At 41.5% G+C, this 19,389-nt stretch overlaps 1 protein-coding gene across 3 annotated transcripts in view; it reads right to left on the bottom strand.

Annotated features, from left to right (window-relative positions):
- The window catches only part of mkln1 (muskelin 1, intracellular mediator containing kelch motifs), a 133,217-nt gene extending 114,732 nt beyond the window's left edge, over window positions 1-18,485 (bottom strand). For all 3 annotated transcript variants that reach the window (XM_052034089.1, XM_052034091.1, XM_052034090.1), the window contains exon 1: window positions 18,347-18,485. In XM_052034089.1, coding sequence (XP_051890049.1) covers window positions 18,347-18,429 — 83 coding nt within the window. In that variant the 5' untranslated portion in view covers window positions 18,430-18,485. The remainder of the gene's footprint in view (window positions 1-18,346) is intronic.
- Window positions 18,486-19,389: the final 904 nt, after the last annotated feature.

Genomic DNA, 19,389 nt, shown 5'->3' with positions numbered 1-19,389 from the left:
GATAGGTCCACTCAAGGATAAAGGAGGGAATTTGTGCTTGGAGTCAGAACAAGTGGCTGAGCTTTTTACCAAGAATGAATTGGAGGATAGCGAAAACAGTGGAGCATGCCAACGTGCTGGAACATTTTGAGATTAAGGAGGAGGTAGCATTAGGTCTTCTGAAAAGCATCAAGGTGCATAAAAACCCAGGGCCAGATGGCATATGTCCCAGAATTTTGAAAGAAGTGAGGAGATTGCTGAGGCTTTGACAAGGATAAGATATCTTTAGTAGTCACGTGTACATTGAAACACACAGTGAAATGCATCTTTTGCGTAGAGTATTCTGGGGTCAGCCCACAAGTGTCACCACGCTTCCGGCGCCAACATACCATGCCCACAACTTCCTAACCCGTACGTCTTTGGAATGTGGGAGGAAACCGGAGCACCCCGAAGAAACCCACGCAGACACAGGGAGAACACACTAACTCCTTACAGACAGCGGAGGGAACTGAACCCGGGTCACTGGCACTGTAATAGCATTACACTAACCGCTACACCTTTGTCTCCTCAGTAGCAACAGGAGAGGTCTCGGAGGACTGGAGAGTAGCAAATGTTTGTTCAAGGAGGTAAATCCAGATAATCCAGTTAATTATAGGCCAGTGAGCTTCAAGTCAGTGGTAGGGAAGCCATTGCAGAGGATACCGAGTGATGGGATTTACGCACATTTGGAAAGGCATGGCCTGATTAGGGACAGTTACCAGGGCTTTGTGCGGGGCATGTTATGCTTTACAAACTTGATTGTGTTTTTTGAGGAGCTGACAAAGATACCTGATGAGGGCAAGGCAATGGACGTTATCTTCATCGACTTTGCAAAGGCATTTCATGAGGTCCCTCACAGTAGGTTGATTCAGAAGATGAAGATGCACAGAATCCAGGGCGAATTGCAAGTTTGGATTCAGAACTGACTTGCCCATAGAAGACAGAGAGAAAGGGCAGAAGGCTGCTCTTCTAGCTGGAGGTCTGTGACCAGTGGTGTTCCGCCACGATCAGTGCTGGGACCTCTGTTGTTTGTGATACATATCAATGATTTGGATGAAAATGTAGATGGGTGGATTAGCAAATTTGCAGATGGGTGGAGTTGTGGACAGTGCAAAAGACCAAAGAATACAGTAGGATATAGATCGTTACAGATATGGGCAGATAAGTGGCAGATGGAGTTTAATCCCGGCAAGTGTGAGGACAAATGAAAGGAGAAAATATGTAGTTAACGGTAGGCCCCTTAATACCATTGAGGTAGAGGGATCTTTGTTTTCAGGTCCATAGTTCACTGATCACAAGAAAGTGGCTACTCAAGTGGATTAGGTGGTAAAGGTGGTATATGGAATGTCTGCTTTCATTGGTAGGGAAGTTAAGGAAGTCATGCTGCAGCTATACCACACAAGGAGTATTATGTGTAGTTCTGTTTGCCCATTATAGGAAGGATGTGGAGACTGTGGAACGGGTGCAGAGGAAGTTTACCAGGATGCTGCCTGCATTGGAGGGTATGAACTAAAGGAAAGATTAGACAAACTTGGGTTGTTCTCCCTAGAGTGGAGGCAATGATAAAGGTTTTTAAAATTATGAGGCATAAATAGGGTAAACAATCTGAATCCTTTCCCCAGTGTAGAAATGTCACATACCAGAAGACATGCTGTAATGGCGTGTGTGTGGTGGGAGAAAGGAGTATAAAGGCAACATGAGGCAATTTTTTTTTATATACACAGAGAGTGGTAGGTGCCTGGAATGGGTTACCAGGGTAGCGGTGGAACCAAGCAGTTTGGTGGAATTTAAGAGGCTTTCGGATAGACACGTGAATATGAAGGGAATGGTGGGATATGTATGATACACAGGAGGAGAACATTTGGTATACATTGGCATCAAGATTGGCACAACATCATGGGCCCAACGGCCTGTCCAGTGCTGTATTGTTCTTTGTTAACGCATGAGAATATTCACTTGTAATTAGGGCAGAAACATTTCCCTATTCATACGAGTGAAAATGTATTTAAATTCCAAGCCTCAGATGCTGACATTCCTTCCTTATTGACCTCCAGTGCATTCCCAATTTTAATGACTCCACTTTTGATAGACAACCTTTCAGCTACCTTGGCCCACAATGTTTCAATCCTGCTTCCCTAACTGAAGTTCAGTACTTACCGTATTTCGTTGATGGTCAAGTGCAGAACATGAAAGAGGTGAAACTCTCTTCTACATCTCTCTACCCTCTAAGGCACACTTTATAACATCCTTCTGCCCAATACTCATTTAGCTGCTTAAGACATTTCACCTTATATAATTCATTCGGCAGAGAAAAACTTCTTCCTTATGGAAAGAATACATCCAACTTTAAGGAAAAACAGAAAATACTGGAAACACTCAGTAGGCAATCAGAATTAGTGGAGTGAAAAACAGAATGAACTCTTCCAAGCCAAGGACCCTACATCAGAACTGGAAATTGGGAAAACAAGCTTATTTAAAATTACAGCAAGAGGTGGGAGAAAATGTCTGTAATAGGGCACAGATCAAAGTTACCAAGGTAACAACCGGTACAGGGCTAACAGGATCAGGGATATGAACGCATGGCTCAAAGGTTTGCGTGGGAGAAGTAGGTTTTAATTTGGAACAGGAATCTGAATCAACAGCATTACATCGAGAAAAACAATACTAATAAGATAAACGAAATCATAGCACCAATCAATGTAAATTGATATAGTTTCCATTCTAGAGACGTGGTCCTACATTGAGCAAAACTGGGGGCTGAATATCCTGTGATATTTAAAACTTTAATTATACAGTATAGTAACAGGCCCTTCCAACCTAACAACTCTACACCGCCCATTTTAACCTACTTGTACGTCTTTAGAATGTGGGAGGAAACCGGAACACCCAGAGGAAACCAACACACACGGGGAGAACATACAAACTCCTTACAGACAGCAACAGGAATTGAACCCGGACCACTGGCACTGTAATAGCGTCGAGCTAACCTCTACGCTACCGTGCTGCCCTAATTGAAATAAAATCCATCTAGGTTTACATTTTCATTAAATATTATAAGGGATTAATTTACTGATGGTGTACAATTATTTTAATGCCAGATGCAAGCTATGCAGGAAGGATAAGCAAAAAGGACAGGCAATGTTAGTAGAGGATGACAGCAGAGAAATACTGAGAAAACATTGGCTCACAAAATCAAGATGGAGTATCAGTCTGGGTCGAGCTAAAAAACCCACTTGGGACAGAAAAAAAACCATTGGGTTGGAGCTGTCTACAAGCATCCAAAACACTAGTGGTAAAGTCGGCAACAGGATCAAAAAGGAAGTTATAGATGTCTGTAGTAAGGGTATGAATAATGCATGATTTTCATCTAGATTTAGACCAGTCAAACCAAATTTGTAATGATAGTGTGGAAGATGAATTCCTGAAGTTTGTGTGGGATGGATTTCTTCGACCAGTTTGTTGATACACTAACTGTGGTACAGGCTATCCTGGATTGGGTGTTGTCCAGCGTTAGTTAATAATCTTGTTCTGCTGTAATGATGACATGGTAGAAGTTTTCATTTAGCTTCAAGATGGACTCCTTCATTCTATAATTAGCGAAATGCAACAGTTACACGTTCCTTTCTGAAGCAAAAGCACAAAGGAAAACTGAACAAAAGTAAACTTCCAAAAGCACAAAAGCGAGCCATGAAAGCTTCTAAATGTGTAAAAGGAAAAAAATAAAGACCTGCTACAGTTACAAATGGAGGAATTGATACAGAAAATCTGGAATCACTCAGCAGGGAAGTTTCAAGTCCAAGACTAATCAGCAAAGTACCATGGAAATATAGTGGATACATTCATTGTCACCCTCCAAAACATTAGACATACTGGGAGGAGTAACAAGTATGACTGAAAATTGCTTAACAGAAGGAAGAATTTCATCCTTTTCAAGGTGGTTATTGGTTTACTGCCAGGATCAGTGCTTGGGACCCAGCTATTTACTATTATACGTTAATTTTTTTGGATAAAAGGAACCAAATGCAATATTTCTCAATTTGTCCAGGACACAAAGCTGGGTGGGGTTGAGGAAGATGAAAAGGATTCAAGCCAATTGAGAAAATTTGAGTGAATTGGCAAGTATACAAGTGCAGTACAATGTGGATAAAAGCAGTTAGCCACCTCAGGAACAAAAACAGAAAGGCAGATACAATCTAAATGGTGAGAGATGAGGAAATGTTGATGTGCAACGAGACCAACATGTTCTGATACCAGTCACCGAAACCAAACCAGCAGGTGCAGCAAGCAGTTAACATCACCAGTGGTATGTTGGCCTTCCTGCAGGAGCACAGACACAAGCATGTCATATTACAATTATTCATGGCATCATGAGACCAGACCTGGATTATGTCTGCAGTTTAATGTCTCTTTACTTGAGGAAGGATATTCTTTCCACAGAGAGTGCAGTGTAATTCCTGGGATGACAGAACTGTCGTACTAGGAGAAATTCAGTCAAATATGGTTGTATTCATTAAACTTTAACAAGAATGAGAGAGAATCTTATTGAAACATGCAGAATTCTGACTGGGTTGTTATTAACAAGTGTTCAATATCAGGATATGAAGCAAGACAGTCTGGACTGAGAAAGAGAAATTTCTTTACTCAGAGGGTGGTGAACCTGTGAAATTCTACTGAGGGAGCAAGTTGCTGAATACATTCAAGGACAGAAAGATTTCTGGACTCAAAAGACATCAAGGGGCATGGGGGTGGGGTATGATTTTGAGAAAAAGGATCAGCCATGATCATACTAAAAAGAAAAAGAAGTCTTGAAAAGCCAAATAGCCAACACCAGCACTGATTTTCTTTCTACCCTCCACACCCCAATGTTTCCACGTTTTTAAGCAGCTGAGATAAAAATAAAAGAAACAGTCCAAAACAAAAAGGAACACCACAACCAGCACAGAAGAAAAAAAACAGAAGGACAATTTCCCTAAATTGCTACATTCAGGATGAAGTCAATAGGGCTGCAACTGGCCAGATGGAAGATAAGATCTTGTCCCTAAGCTTACTTTGATGCATTATTGTTCAGCAATACAAGAGACCAAACACAGCTGACTTGTACCTCAGGGTTAGTCTAGCAGGCTGAATGGATACGTTCTGCAAAGTGGTCATGTAATTGCCACTTGATTCTTTTATGTAAAGGAGATCACACTGGGTGCACCGAATGAAATACACTAAACTACAAGTGCAAGTGAATTGCTCCTTTTAGAACACAGAACATACAAAACTCAGTAAACTAGACCTTTAGAGCATATAAACTGAATGAACTGGACTGTCTTGCCCCAAGTTATGTATATACTGACATAATTAAAAGAACTATGTTTTCATTTTTCTGGCCTTAGTAACTAGGAATAAACTTATTCCGAATGAAACCACAAGTTATTGTCATTGATCTACTCTACCTATAAACCAATACAGGCAACTCCAGGGTTACGGCCATTTGGGTTACGGAAATTCTCCCTCATGGAACTTATGTGGGGGGGGAGAAGAACATGAAACAAAAACTCAAAATGTGGAAGTCCATTTTTAATTTTCCGCATTTCTTGATGCGTATTCAGATAATGTGGAGGTTTTAAGCGTGGCAGATTAATTTTGCTGTCAAGCAGCTTCCTCCAACCCAAGAGCTTTCCATATTATTTACCCTCAAGATGAATCAAACATGACCAGCAAGTGCAAGTTGTAAACCAACATAACCACGATTATTTGCGAGTTAGCTCACGAAACTATCTTGTACTTTCAAACACCTATCAAATATAGGGATCTCTCTATTCAAACTGAATGCTGAAAAGTGATAAGCATCTGCAGTCAACTGTGTCTCCAAATGTAGCTGCTGGCCACATGAAAAGATTGCCTTGTCGGCTTCCAAGGCAAAACTCTTAAGTGGCTCGCAGCAGTGAACCAGCAGCTGCAGTACTCATCATTAACGGTGAGAGCAAAAGAAACTTGTTGAAGGAACGCCTCTCCACTTATAACGTGGGATTCAATGGGAATTAGGGTTTTGTATTATGGAAAAATCTTGTCATGGATAGTTTTGCAGGAACACATACTTCAGTAAGATGAGGACTACCTATACTGGAAAATTAAGTAATATATTCTCACACAAGAACATCTCCCAATAGATAACTACTAAATTTCAAGAATCACATCCAAAATGCTCACTTTAAAAGACAGCTATTTCAATTACTCATGTCTATCCACACATTTTTTCCTAACCTTTCTAGCAGAGTGCAGCCACTGGAAACAAGCATTTCTAAATACGTTGATTAAATATTGAAATGTATTTACAGCTGCTCCATAACAAAAACCTTATGTTGATAAAAAGTTTAAAAATCGCACCAGCTGTTTAAGTTGCACCAGTGATCATTTGCTCCTCTTAGCTTTGAGCCTTCCACACATTCTGAACTGTCAAAGTTGCAGCATTAAAAGCAACTTTCATGTAAAACACATTTCACTCATTGCTGAACTGAAATAAATGCTTTTTGAAATTATTAAACATTAACCAAAGCTATAAACGACCACACATGCAATATTACAGCACACTAAAAATCAATCTTGCTTCTCACGTGCATTCAAATAGTTTAGCAGTGAAATTTATCGCTTAGATACATAAAAACGTCTTATGATGGTAATACTTTTACAGTAACCAAGCAGGTAATTTCAATTCAATTCCATGACATCATGTATTTAACATTAAGCAACTTTAATCATCAAACCTAGGGTATAACAAGGAACAGACCTCACCTGACAAATAATTTATGCAAAAAAAAAATCAATGATCAAAGTAAATAAAAGGCCATGAAATACTCATAATAAAACTGTTTTAATTTAGGCAAGCTACACAGCTCACACTTTGGGGAACATCCAAGAAAGAGATCAGCACAGAGTCAAACAATGAAGTAATACCAGTGTATTTCAACAGATTCAGTTAATAAACAAAAGTATGGGTAATTGCAGATCCATTGTATTATTTTCACATGGAATGAAAACAGTACTGTTCAAAATTGGGCGGCACGGTAGCGCGACGCTATTACAGCGCCAGTGATCAGGGTTCGACTCCCGTCACTGTCTGTAAGGAGTTTGTACGTTCTCCCGTGTCTGCGTGGGTTTCCTCTGGGAGCTCCGGTTTCCTCTCACATTCCAAAGACGTACAGGTAGGTTAATTTGGGTTTAAAAAAATGGGCGGCGTGGACTCGTTAAGCCAGAAGGGCCTATTACCACGCTTTAAATAAAATTTTTAAAAATTTAAAATATAAAAGAATTTTGATTAAAATTATACCTCGGAGTCTTCAGTATAGACTCATCAGCAAAAAGACTGTCTCACGAAGAAAATGAAGTCCAAAGGAAATGAAAAGCAGTACAACAATGATCACTTAGATTTTTTTAAATTTAGAGAAAAATCCTAATTTGCTTTTGGTTAAGATAATTCCATCAATAGGGGGGAAAAAAAGGAAGTTTACCACAAATTCTGCTGAAGTCTGGAAATGGAAGTACAAGACTTCTTGGGTCAGGGGCTCCTACCATCTCAAACTCACAAATGTCTTCGTTTTAGATGCTCAAAACAAAAGAGACCAAATACAAACTTGAAAAATGATACTGAAGTAGAGATGAAGACACTCATCAATTTTGACAAATCTTAAGTTGATAAAGCATTGGCAGATGTGTTGAAAATGCAGAGCACAAGAATATAAAAGGAAATCTAATTACAGTATTAAATTTGAATTGTAAGTGAAATGATTTAAATTTAATGAAAATATAAATGGACTGATAGTGGGAAATTGTTCCTCACACAGAGTACTCAACATATGGAATAGTTTACAGGAACAGTAGTAAAAATTAAACTGGGAATCCAAGAAATTGGATGCTGAAATATAGTAGGTCTCTAGATGGAATAACCCAAGCCAAAACAGTCTTTCTCATCTGGAACCACTTAACTATCTTCAACTTCTATTCATGCTGTCTGTAACAAAAGGAGATGGTGATTACTGACCATCCCTGGATAACTTATGGGTTCCATTCTTATGGACGTCCCTGATTTTGTCCATTAGTCAGAAAATACACAAAAATCACAAAATGCGATTACCATACCTCCACTGTATTGCAGTGTTTGACTTCTGAATTTAATATTATGGGAGCTCGTTCATACGTGGGGGAGTCCTTCTGGGTAGTCGGGTGTTCATAACCCAGGGATTGGTATTGGTTTATTATTGGAACTTATACCGATCCACAGTGAAAAACTTGTCTTGCATACCGTTTCTACAGATCAATTCATTACACAGTGCATTGAGGTAGTGCAGGGTAAGAACAATGACAGAATACAGAACCATAGAACAAGACAGCACAATACAGGCCCTTTGGCCCACCATATTGTGCTGCCCTTCAAGCCACACCTAAGACTATCTAACCCCTTCCTCCCACATATCCCTCTATCTTAAATTCCTCCATATGCTTATCTAACAATCTCTTGAACTTGACCAACGTATCCACCTCCACCACCACCCCAGGCAGCGCATTCTATGCACCAACCATTCTCTGGGTGAAAAACCTCCCCCCGACATCTCCTTTGAATTTCCCACCCATTACTTTAAAGCCATGTCCTCTTGTATTGAGCACTGGTGCCCTGGGAAAGAGGTGCTGGCTGTCCACTCTATCTATTCCTCTTAATATCTTGTATACCTCGATCATGTCTCCCCTCATCCTCCTTCTCTCCATTGAGAACAGCCCTAGCTCCTTCAGTCTCTCCTCATAATCCATACTCTCTAATCCAGGCAGCATCCTGGTAAATCTCCTCTGCACTCTTTCCAACGCCTCCACATCCTTCCTATAATGAGGTGACCAGAACTGGACACAGTACTCTAAGTGTGGCCTAACCAGAGTTTTGTAAAGCTGCATCACTTCACGGCTCTTAAACTCGATTCCATGACTTATGAAAGCTAACATCCCATAAGCTTTCTTAACTACCCTAGCCACCTATGAGGCAACTTTCAGTGATCCGTGGATATGAACCCCCAGATCCCTCTGCTCCTCTACACTGCCCAGAATCCTGCCATTTACCTTGTACCCCACCTTGGAGTTTGTCCTTCCAAAGTGTATAATCTCACACTTCTCTCAATTGAACTCCATCTGCCAGTTGTCAACCCAGCTCTGCATCCTCTGTAAGCTTCGATAGCCCTCCACACTATCCACAACACCACCGATCTTTGTCTCATCTGCAAACTTGCTAACCCACCCTTCCACCCCCTCACCTAAGTCATTAATAAATATCACAAAAACTAGAGGTCCCAGAACCAATCCCTGTGGGACACCACTAGTCACAGCCCTCCAATCCGAATGCACTCCCTCCACCACAACCCTCTGCTTTCTACAGGCAAGCCAATTCTGAATCCACACTGCCAAGCCTCCCTGGATCCCTTGGCCTATGACCTTCTGAAGAAGCCTACCATGTGGAACCTTATCAAACGCCTTACTAAAATCCATGTAGACCACATCCACTGCACTACCCTCATCAATCTTCCTGATCACCTCCTCAAAGAACCCTATCAGGCTTGTGAGGCAAGATCTTCCCTTCACAAAGCCATGCTGGCTGTCCCTGATCAGTCCATGATTCTCTAAATGCTCATAGATCCTCTCTCTTAGGATCCCTTCTAACAGCTTACCCACCACAGACGCAAGGCTCACTGGTCTGTAATTCCCTGGACTATCCCTACTACCTTTTTTGAATAAGGGGACAACATTCGCCACCCTCCAATCCTCTGGTACCATCCCTGTTGACAATGAGGACTCAAAGATCTTAACCAATGGTTCAGCAATCTCCTCCCTCGCCTCACGAAGCAGCCTGGGGAATATTCCGTCAGGCCCCGGGGACTTAACTGTCTTAATATTTTCTAACAATTCCAACACATCCTCTCTCTTGATATCTACATACTCTAGAACATTACCCTTACCAACATTGTCCTCAGCATCAAGACCCCTCTCCCTGGTGAATACTGAAGAGAAGTATTCATTGAGAATCTCAGCCACTTCCATAGCTTCCAAGCACATCTTCCCGCCTTTGTCTTTAATCGGACCTACCTTTACTCTAGCCATCCTTCTGCTCTTCACGCATGAGAAAAAAGCCTTGGGATTCTCCTTAACCCTACTCGCCAAAGCCTTTTCATGTCCCCTTCTCGCTCTCCTCAGCCCTTTCTTAAGTTCCTTCCTTGCTACTCTATATTCCTCACGAGCCCTGTCTGATCCTTGCTGCTTACACCTTATGTATGCTGCCGCCTTCTTCCTAACTAGTTGTTCCACCTCTCTCGTCACCCACGGTTCCTTCACCCTGCCATTCCTTCTCTGCCTCACCGGGACAAATTTATCCCTAACATCCTGCCAAAGATCCCTGAACATCGACCACATCTCCATTGTACGTTTCCCTTCAAAAATGTCACCCCAATTTACACTCCCAAATTCTCGCCTTATAGCCTCATAATTCGCCTTCCCCCAATTAAATATCTTCCCGTCCTCTTTGCTCCTATCCCTGTCCATGACAATTCTAAAGGTTATGAAGCAATGATCACTGTCCCCCAAATGCTCACCCACCGATAGATGTCACCTGACCTGGTTCATTACCTAAAACTAGATCTAATATGGCATTCCCTCTCGTCAGCCTGTCAACATACTGTGTCAGGAGTCCGTCCTGGATACACTTAACAAACTCCGCCCCATCTAAACCTTTGGCACTAAGTAGGTGCCAATCAATATTTGGAAAGTTGAAGTCTCCCATTATAATAACACTGTTATTTTCACATCTTCCTGAAAGCTGCCTCCCAATCTGCTCCTCAGTATCCCTACTGCTACCGGGGGGCCTATAGAATACTCCCAGGAGGGTAACTGCCCCTTTCTGCTTCCTAACTTCCATCCATATTGACTCTAGAGAGGATCCTTCTACATTATCTACCCTTTCTGCAGCTGTAACAGTGTCCCTGACCAGTATCGCCACCCCTCCTCCTCTTCTCCCCCCCCCCATCCCTTTTAAAACACTGAAAACCAGGAATATTCAATATCCATTCCTGCCCTGATATCAGCCATGTCTCTGTAATAGCCATGTTGTGCTATTGAGTGAAGTGTCACAGCTACAGAGGAAGTGCAGTGCAGGTAGACAATAAGGTGCAAGGTCGTAAGGTAGATTGTGAGATCAAGAGTCCATCTCGTTGTACAAGGTAACTGTCCAATAGTCTTACAACAGTGGGATAGAAGCTATCCTTGAGCCTGGTGGTATGTGCCCTCAGACTCCTTTATCTTCTGCCTGATGGGAGAGGGGAGAAGAGAGAATGAACTAGGTGGGTGGGGTCTTTGATTACGCTGGCTACTTTCACTGAGAAGTATGAACAGAGTCCACAGAGGAGAGGCTGGTTTCCGTGATTTGCTGGGCTGTATCCACAACTCTCTGCAGTTTCTTGCTGTCCTGGGCAGAGCAGTTGCCAGGCCAAGCCTGATGCATCCAGATAGGATGCTTTCCATGGCACATCAATAAACCTATACATCCTAGTTCCAAGTTCAATACATCGACACAGAAGAGCTCATGAAATGAAAATTAACATTGAGCACTTAACTTTATGATTTTGATACACATGACATAGCAATTTAATGGCACGACTTAAAGAAACACTTCCAAGAACTTGGTAATGCAGCAAGTTAAAAGAATGTTCTTTTACTCAGACCAAATGTAATACAGAGTAAGAATACCCTCCAGGGACACAATATCTCCATTCTCAATAGCCACCAAAAATGGGTTTAACAAGGTACAAATGTATATGCCACTGCAGAAAAAGTAATTTAGAGTTACCCTATACATTCAATACAGTTAAAAATTGCCATTTCAAATCTAATGATTGTTGGTACGTGCTAGTGCTTCCATGTGAAGTTATTTTTCTAAGAAATTCTCAACTACTGCACTTAGTTGACTAGTTTTATAGTTTTATGCAATTACTAATGTATCCTTGCACTAATTACTAATGTATGGCAAATGATAAAAGAATTTCCATGGATAATGGTGCGTCATTATCTATTTAATTTAATTCAACTATTGAAAACTGCAATTTCTTAAACTTTATATTATAGCTTAAGAAATACATAGTGTAGTCAAGAAACCATAGCTCACTTTTTGACTCATGACTTGTCTCATCTCAAGACTGCTTTGCCTTAGGTCAAGCTCCATATCAGTCAAAGATGCAGGTTACCAGCAATACACTGGAAGGAGTTCATCACTGTTGTACATTGCTGAGAGAATGCAGATAGAAACAACTTGGTATTCGGCTCATTTGTCAAAATGTGAAGCATAAAACTTCATTAAAAGACCAACTGTTGTGAGATTAGTCTGATCATGCTCATGGGAACTGTGGTGAGACACTTTCCAGTATTATAAGCATTATGTAAATAGTTATCAACATTCCTTGTTATTTTATCACTTGTGCTTTCAATACAATCTTGGATCAGCCCCCTGAACTTTCACTTCCTTCACTCTTGCCCAAAACCTCAACAATAACATTCCCCAGTTTTGTGAAAAGGTCAAAATGAAACATGAAATCAATTTCCATCTCCACAAATGCTGCATGATCTGTTCTCGTTTGCACTTTATTTCTGATCTTCAATGCAAGAGTTATTAAAAAGTTTATAGAGTTATGCAAAAGTGGAGTAAAATTAATATCACTACCAACCTCCTACTTGGAAATCTCCACTATTTCCAGCCACCATAGCAATTTACCAGGATTAATCTCTCATTCTTCTCAGGTACACAGATATCAGAATGCATGACTATTGAAACATGAATTTTTTTTTCTAATATATGTGCCACAAGCATCATGTCTGACTGTTAAAAGGGTGCAATGCAAAAGCTTCAAACTTAATGGACGATCTCTCATTAAACTATCACTTTCCTCTTCAAATCAGCCATACCCTTTATCAATGGGTGCCACCTCTGGATGTTTTCCCTTCATCATCTCTACTTTCAAATATATTGCCCAGCATAAAAACAGGAGCTGAATTCAAGGTTTGAGAGATCAAACCTCACTCCAAAATCTATGTGCAAAACTGATCAGACCATACAATACAGAATTAACAGAAATAAGCATTTCCAAAGGCATGAGAAGGCCTCAAAGTGACCAAAGGTATTACACAAGGAGAGGAAAGAGTTCACACAGAACCCAAAGCCTCCTCACGTGCTCAAGACCTTTCTGCACAACTTAAAACTTAAAAATAAATTTGGGGACAAACACCTTCAATCTCCTAACAAAACTATACATCCTTATTGGAAAGTTACTTTCAACATTCCCTTTGAAATAGACAGATGGTTACATAAATTCATAGACTCAGGCAATGAAGATTCCAGAGTACTATTTTAAATAATGAAGGATTTTCTCTCAACACAAATGAAAATCAATAAAAACCGCAGATGCTGGAAATCTAAAATAAAAACACTAAATTCTGGAAATACTCAGGTCAGGCTGCATCTGTCAAAGCCCCTTCATCAGAAATGTCAACTGTTTCTTTTCTCACAAATGCAGCCTGATCTACTGAGTAGTTCCAGTATTTTCTGTTTTTATTCTCCAACCTATCCCAAAATTATTGCTGTTTGTTGGAAGTTGTGAGCAGAGTGCCAACCACCTCAGTGGTTGCTCAAAAGCAATGATCTTATCAAATGACAGAGCAAGTTTCAGGAGCTGAATGGCCTATTCCTCTTCCTCATCTGTACCTTTGCCAATGGACAAATACATAAACATATACAGAATTATTTCAGTAAGACCACTGGCGCTGGTATGTAAGTTATAAGTACTTGAAGCAGTTGCCAATTTCAACCCTTGTCTCGGTCCAGCGTAGCAGATCGTGGCTATTATTTACCTCACCATTTTCCTGCGCTAACCCCATGTCCCTTGATTTCCTCAATATCTGAAAATCAAGCCTTATTTCAGCCTCTAATGTAACCTTTCAAGGGGATTTTTCAACTCCAATTCATCTTTCCTTCCTCCAACAAAAATTTCATTTTACCTTGTTTTTCTCTGAACCTATGGTGGCAACTTGTATTGTGGGTCTCTGCTAATTTTTCCTGTGCACTTCAGGAAATTTTCATTTGTACAACAATTAAAACATATTCACTGAGGTATTTTCTCCAAAGCTAATCAATATTATGAAAGTTACTAAAGCCAACTGTTTTTAAACTGAGAGATTGATGTTGGATGGACCAAGTGCATTTGCCTGCTGCCCATTTTGAAATGCACTGTGAAAGAGGCTCATTAATATTCACTTGGTATGAAGCAGAAAAGAACTTGAAGCATAAAATGAAGTAAACCATCCCACAGAAACATTTCTCCAATTTTTAATTTCTTCTAAAGAATACACCTTATTAAGTGCAATGCAATTTGTCTCAATCCACAAAGTCAATTGTGTACGTTGAAAGTTGTTGCAAGCAAAATGCCCCTCATATCAACCGTGCTTGCCCCTCTACAAAACATAATTAAGGGAAGCATTTGCAACTTTGTTAAACAAAGCAGTAAGTAAATAAAAAAAGCTCTTTCATTCCTCAAAAGCATGTAGAAATACATAAATTCAAAATAATTTCATCAAGGCCACAGCTACAATGTTATTTCTTCGGTTTTTTTTGCACTATTTTGGAATTTATAGTAATTTTTATGTCTTTGCACTGTACTACTGCTGCAAAACAACAAATTTCATGGCATGCAAGTCACTGATAATAATATCCTCCCTCACCACCATTCGGGGCCCAAGACAGTCCCTCCAGGTGAGGCCTCCTCTACATCAGTGAGACCCAACGCAGATTGGGTGACTGCTTCATTAAGCACCTTCACTCCGTCCACCGCAAAAACAATGATCTCCTGGTGGCCACCCACTTCATTTCCACATCCCACTCTCATACTGACATGTCCATCCATGGCCTCCTCTGCTGCCACGCTAAGGCCAGACGCAGGTTGGAGGAACAACACCACATATTCCACCTTGGTAGTCTCCAACCCAATGGCCTCAAAATCAATTTCTCGAACTTCTGGTAACTCCTCCCCTCTTCTCCCCCTTTTTTACCCTTCCTTCCCCCTTGCTTTTTTCTTTCCTCACTCCTGAGGCCCCCTCCCCCCACCTTTCCTTCAATCCATGGTCCACTGCCCTCTCCCACCAGACTCCTCCTCCTTCAGCTGTTTGCCTCTTCTACCCATCATCTCAGCTTCCTACATTACTCCCTTTAATAACCCTTCCCCCACCCACCCACCTACCTACCGACCTTCCCTTTCTCACCTGAACTCACTATCACCTGCCTGCCTGTACTCCTCCCCCTCCCTTGATCTTGTTCTGGCTTCTGTCCTTTTCCTTTCCAGTCCTAATGAAGGGTCTCAACCCAAGTGTCAACTGTTTATTTCTCTCCATAGATGCTGCCCGATCTGCTGAGTTCCTCCAGATTCCAGCATCTGCAGAATCTTTTGTCAGTGACAATAATCCTGATTCCAATTATAATAACCATTAAAGTGGGGAAATAAGCAATTGTTCTTTCAAATTGTAATGGGACCCTAAAAAGTCTACATTGCAACAATGTCTTTCAGAAAACTATCTAAGCAATCATGATAAGCAATGAGGTATCTCCAGAATGCAGTGTTTCCAACCAGACCATCAATGAATAGGTTATTGTAGAGTTGTACAGAACAGAAATGGGTGCTTCAGCCCACCACATCCATGCCAACTGTTTGCCCATCTACACTAATCTCACATTAAATCCATACCCATTGTGCCTTACCTATGTAATTCCTGTCTAAATGTCTCTTAAATGTAGTGATTGTATCTGACTCTACCACCTCCTCCTGCAGCAAGTTCCAGAGAGCAACCACTCTCTCTGTAAAACAAAACTTACTCACAAGATCCCCTTGAAATCTCCTTCCTCTTCAACCTATGCCTTCTTGAAGATTCTGACTATCTACACCTTGTATAATTTTATCAGATCACACTCAGCCTCGTTCTCTCTTGGGAAAAGAAATCAATCTTGTCAATGAACCACATATACTTTATGCTACTACTGAGGAATTAAAGCTCAAACTGAATAAATATTTCCACATTAAAATCTGGCTAAATATTGAAAGCTCATCTAAATAAGGTAGATGTAACAAAAAGCAAAATAACCCTAATGTTAAGTCATTTTCTGTTTTTATTCCAGTCTTTATTTCAAGCAGTTTCTCCAAGAAAATTAGCAAAACATTGAGTTATTGTTGCACCTTTAAATGTTGCCATATATTAAAGCCTTGTATTCTTTGGTGATTAACAGTATAATCAACAAACTGAAGAAACAAAAAGTATTTACAGCACTAACAATTAGGAAAACCTGAGCTGAGCATAGTTGGTGTTTGAATTCATGAAACAGTAATAAATAATTTTTGGCACTAATACATAGGTTTGATCTGCGAGGGAAAGCAAAATACATCAGTTTCAACTATACTAATGAACAATGATGCTCAATTGTTCAGGGGAGTTAATTATACGACTATTTGCTCTCCATACTGAGGATCAGATCATTTGTGCGAAATAAAAGACAGAATATTCAAGTTAAGCACTGACGATGAAGAAAACAGTCAGTCAAAATTTCAGGTCAATATTTCAGTTATTATCTGGAATCCACTGTACTGTAGAAGCAGGTTTAACTGTGGCACTCAAAAGCAATTTGATACTTCAAAATTTAAAAAAAGAGCCATGATCAAAATGGCACTATTCTATGAAGATCCAGCATCAATCTTATGCATTTTAAAAAAAACCAATTCATTAGCTTTTCACACAGTTTTAATCATTCAGAATATTTCAATATTCTATTGAGCTTTAGCTCATGGGCACATCCAAGAATTACAGAAATCACACTGAACATGCCAAACTCAGTTCAGTTGTTAAAACAAAGAAAGAGGATTCACCCACCACATAATTTCACAAACTGTGTTTAACAATAATGCTGTTTTTATATGCTACAAGATACTGCAGATCTAACATTCCCAAATATTTGGAGAGGCTGACAGTATTTACTGATACCTGACACATTACAAAGATCATGTGTAAACAATAATATCAATTGCAACCTTTCTAAAGTTTTGTACTACTTTCAACACATTACAAGTGCTCACTGAAACGACTGATCCAAGGCTGAAACATTTTTTTAAATATAATCAAAAGTTACATAACATGCCATAAATGTAGAAAAAGGTCAACCAATTAAAAAATCACTCATTCAAGTTGTCCCACTACACAGTGATAAAATGAAACAAATAAGAACCAATTCCAAATCTCCCTTTTTGTTCCAAAGGGCATGTTCAACAAGCTCCCTCATGACCTATCCATTCCCCACTTCCCTTTATTCCAGTCCACCGCCCTCTCCCACCAGATTCCTCCATCATCAGCCCTTTGCCTCTTCCACCCATCACCTCAGTTTCTTTCTCCCCACCCTCCACCTCTCACCTGGCCTCACCTCTCACCTGCCTGCATGTACTCCTCCCCCAACCTTCTTATTCCAGCTTCTGCCCTCTTCCTTTTCAGTCTTGATAAAGAGTCTCAACCCAAAACGTCGACTGTTTATTTCTCTCCATAGATGCTGCCTGACCTGCTGAGTTCCTCCAGCATTTTGTGTGTTTTGCTACTAAAATACCTCTTCACTTTCACTTGATTGTTAAGCTTTAAGATACACACGAGGAAGGCAGATAACCTGGTCATTTCGTTAAGTCATTACAGCAATTCAAGGAACTGCCTGTTGCACTATATCATCAGCACTGGTGCTGTTGCAGGAGCGATGAAAGGGAAAATACTGAGGTAGATGGGCAGAGACTTAAAGCCCCAGTCAATCCTGCCAGCGGCAGAAAGTGGAGAACTTCCTCAGCATGGACATGCTCTAATAAATCGCTGCACTTTTTTTTCCCTACGGTACCTGTGTAATATATCGGGTTTGGGATGAAGCATAAAACGTGCAAATAATTACAGCAGCCCTCTCCCAACATAGGCTGCACGACCAATTTAACGTTTAACTCCGCTGTAACATCTGGAATAACATTTTGATTTTTTTTTAAAAAAGGCTAAAGTCGCTCTACCCCTCCCACCAATCGCCCTGCAGCCCAGGGTGGCTGAAGCTTAGAGCGGCCTTGAGCAATAATCGAGGCCGAGGCTTCAACGGCTGCTGGGCCCACAGGAGATGGCGATCAAGCAGCGGACCGGAGTCCTTTAACAAGGGAGGGTGGGGTGAGATGGTGCGCATTTAATCGACAAACATTCGGAAGCCAAACCAGATACTTACTCCGGGACATAAGTGGACGAGTAGCTGGACCATTTATAGACGCAGTAAGTCAGCGCCCTTCTCTCGGGTAACGCAGCCGCCATCTTACAGCAGCGGCGGCTCGCACCACGTGACCCGCGCAAGGGGAGGCTCTGGCTGGGCTCGGAGCTGGCCAGATATAGCCCACCGCATAGGCATGCAGCGCAGACACGTAGCACAATCGTCTCACTCAGTGCACAGAAACATGCTCCTCACCCCCGCTGCATAGGAACATGCACCTCACCCCACCCCCCCCCCGCTGCACAGAGACATGCAGCGCTGACACGTAGTGCAGACGTCTAACCCATTGCACAGACACATGCCCCCCCCCCCATCGCCGCTGCGCAGAGACAGGCACGTTGCCCCGGCGTCTAAATCACTGCACAGAAACATACTCCCCATCCCCGCTGCATAGGAACATGCACCTCATCCCCACCCCGCTGCACAGAGACATGCAGCGCTAACACGTAATGCAGACGTCTAACCCATTGCACAGACACTACCAATACCAAAACATGCCGCCCATCGTCACTGCACAGAGACAGGCACGTAGCACCGGCGTCTAACTCATTGCACAGAAACATACTCCCCATCCCCGCTGCATAGGAACATGCACCTCATCCCTTCCCCCACCCCACTGCACAGAGACATGCAGCGCTGACACGTAATGCAGACGTCTAACCCATTGCACAGACACATGCTCCCCATCGCCGCTGCACATGGACAGGCATGTAGCACCGGCGTCGGACCCATTGTACAGACAATGCAGCCCAATGCACAGTCATGCTCCTCATCCCCATTGCATTGCCCCCCCACAACACCGAGACATCCCATTGCCTGCAGATACACATCGCCAACCATACTGTGATACAAATACCCCATCCCCGCTGTACATTCACATTTAGATTCTCCTTCACAATATTACCCCACGCCCACTGCACACTACACAGAGGTCCCACTACCAACAGGTACCTGCATCGCCATTGCACTGACACGCCTACCTCACGACACACCCCATTCATACC

Source organism: Pristis pectinata, chromosome 19 (assembly GCF_009764475.1).
Source record: "Pristis pectinata isolate sPriPec2 chromosome 19, sPriPec2.1.pri, whole genome shotgun sequence".
NCBI lineage: Eukaryota > Metazoa > Chordata > Chondrichthyes > Rhinopristiformes > Pristidae > Pristis > Pristis pectinata.
Note: the sequence above shows the minus strand (reverse complement) of the source record. Positions and strands in the feature narration are given on the sequence as shown.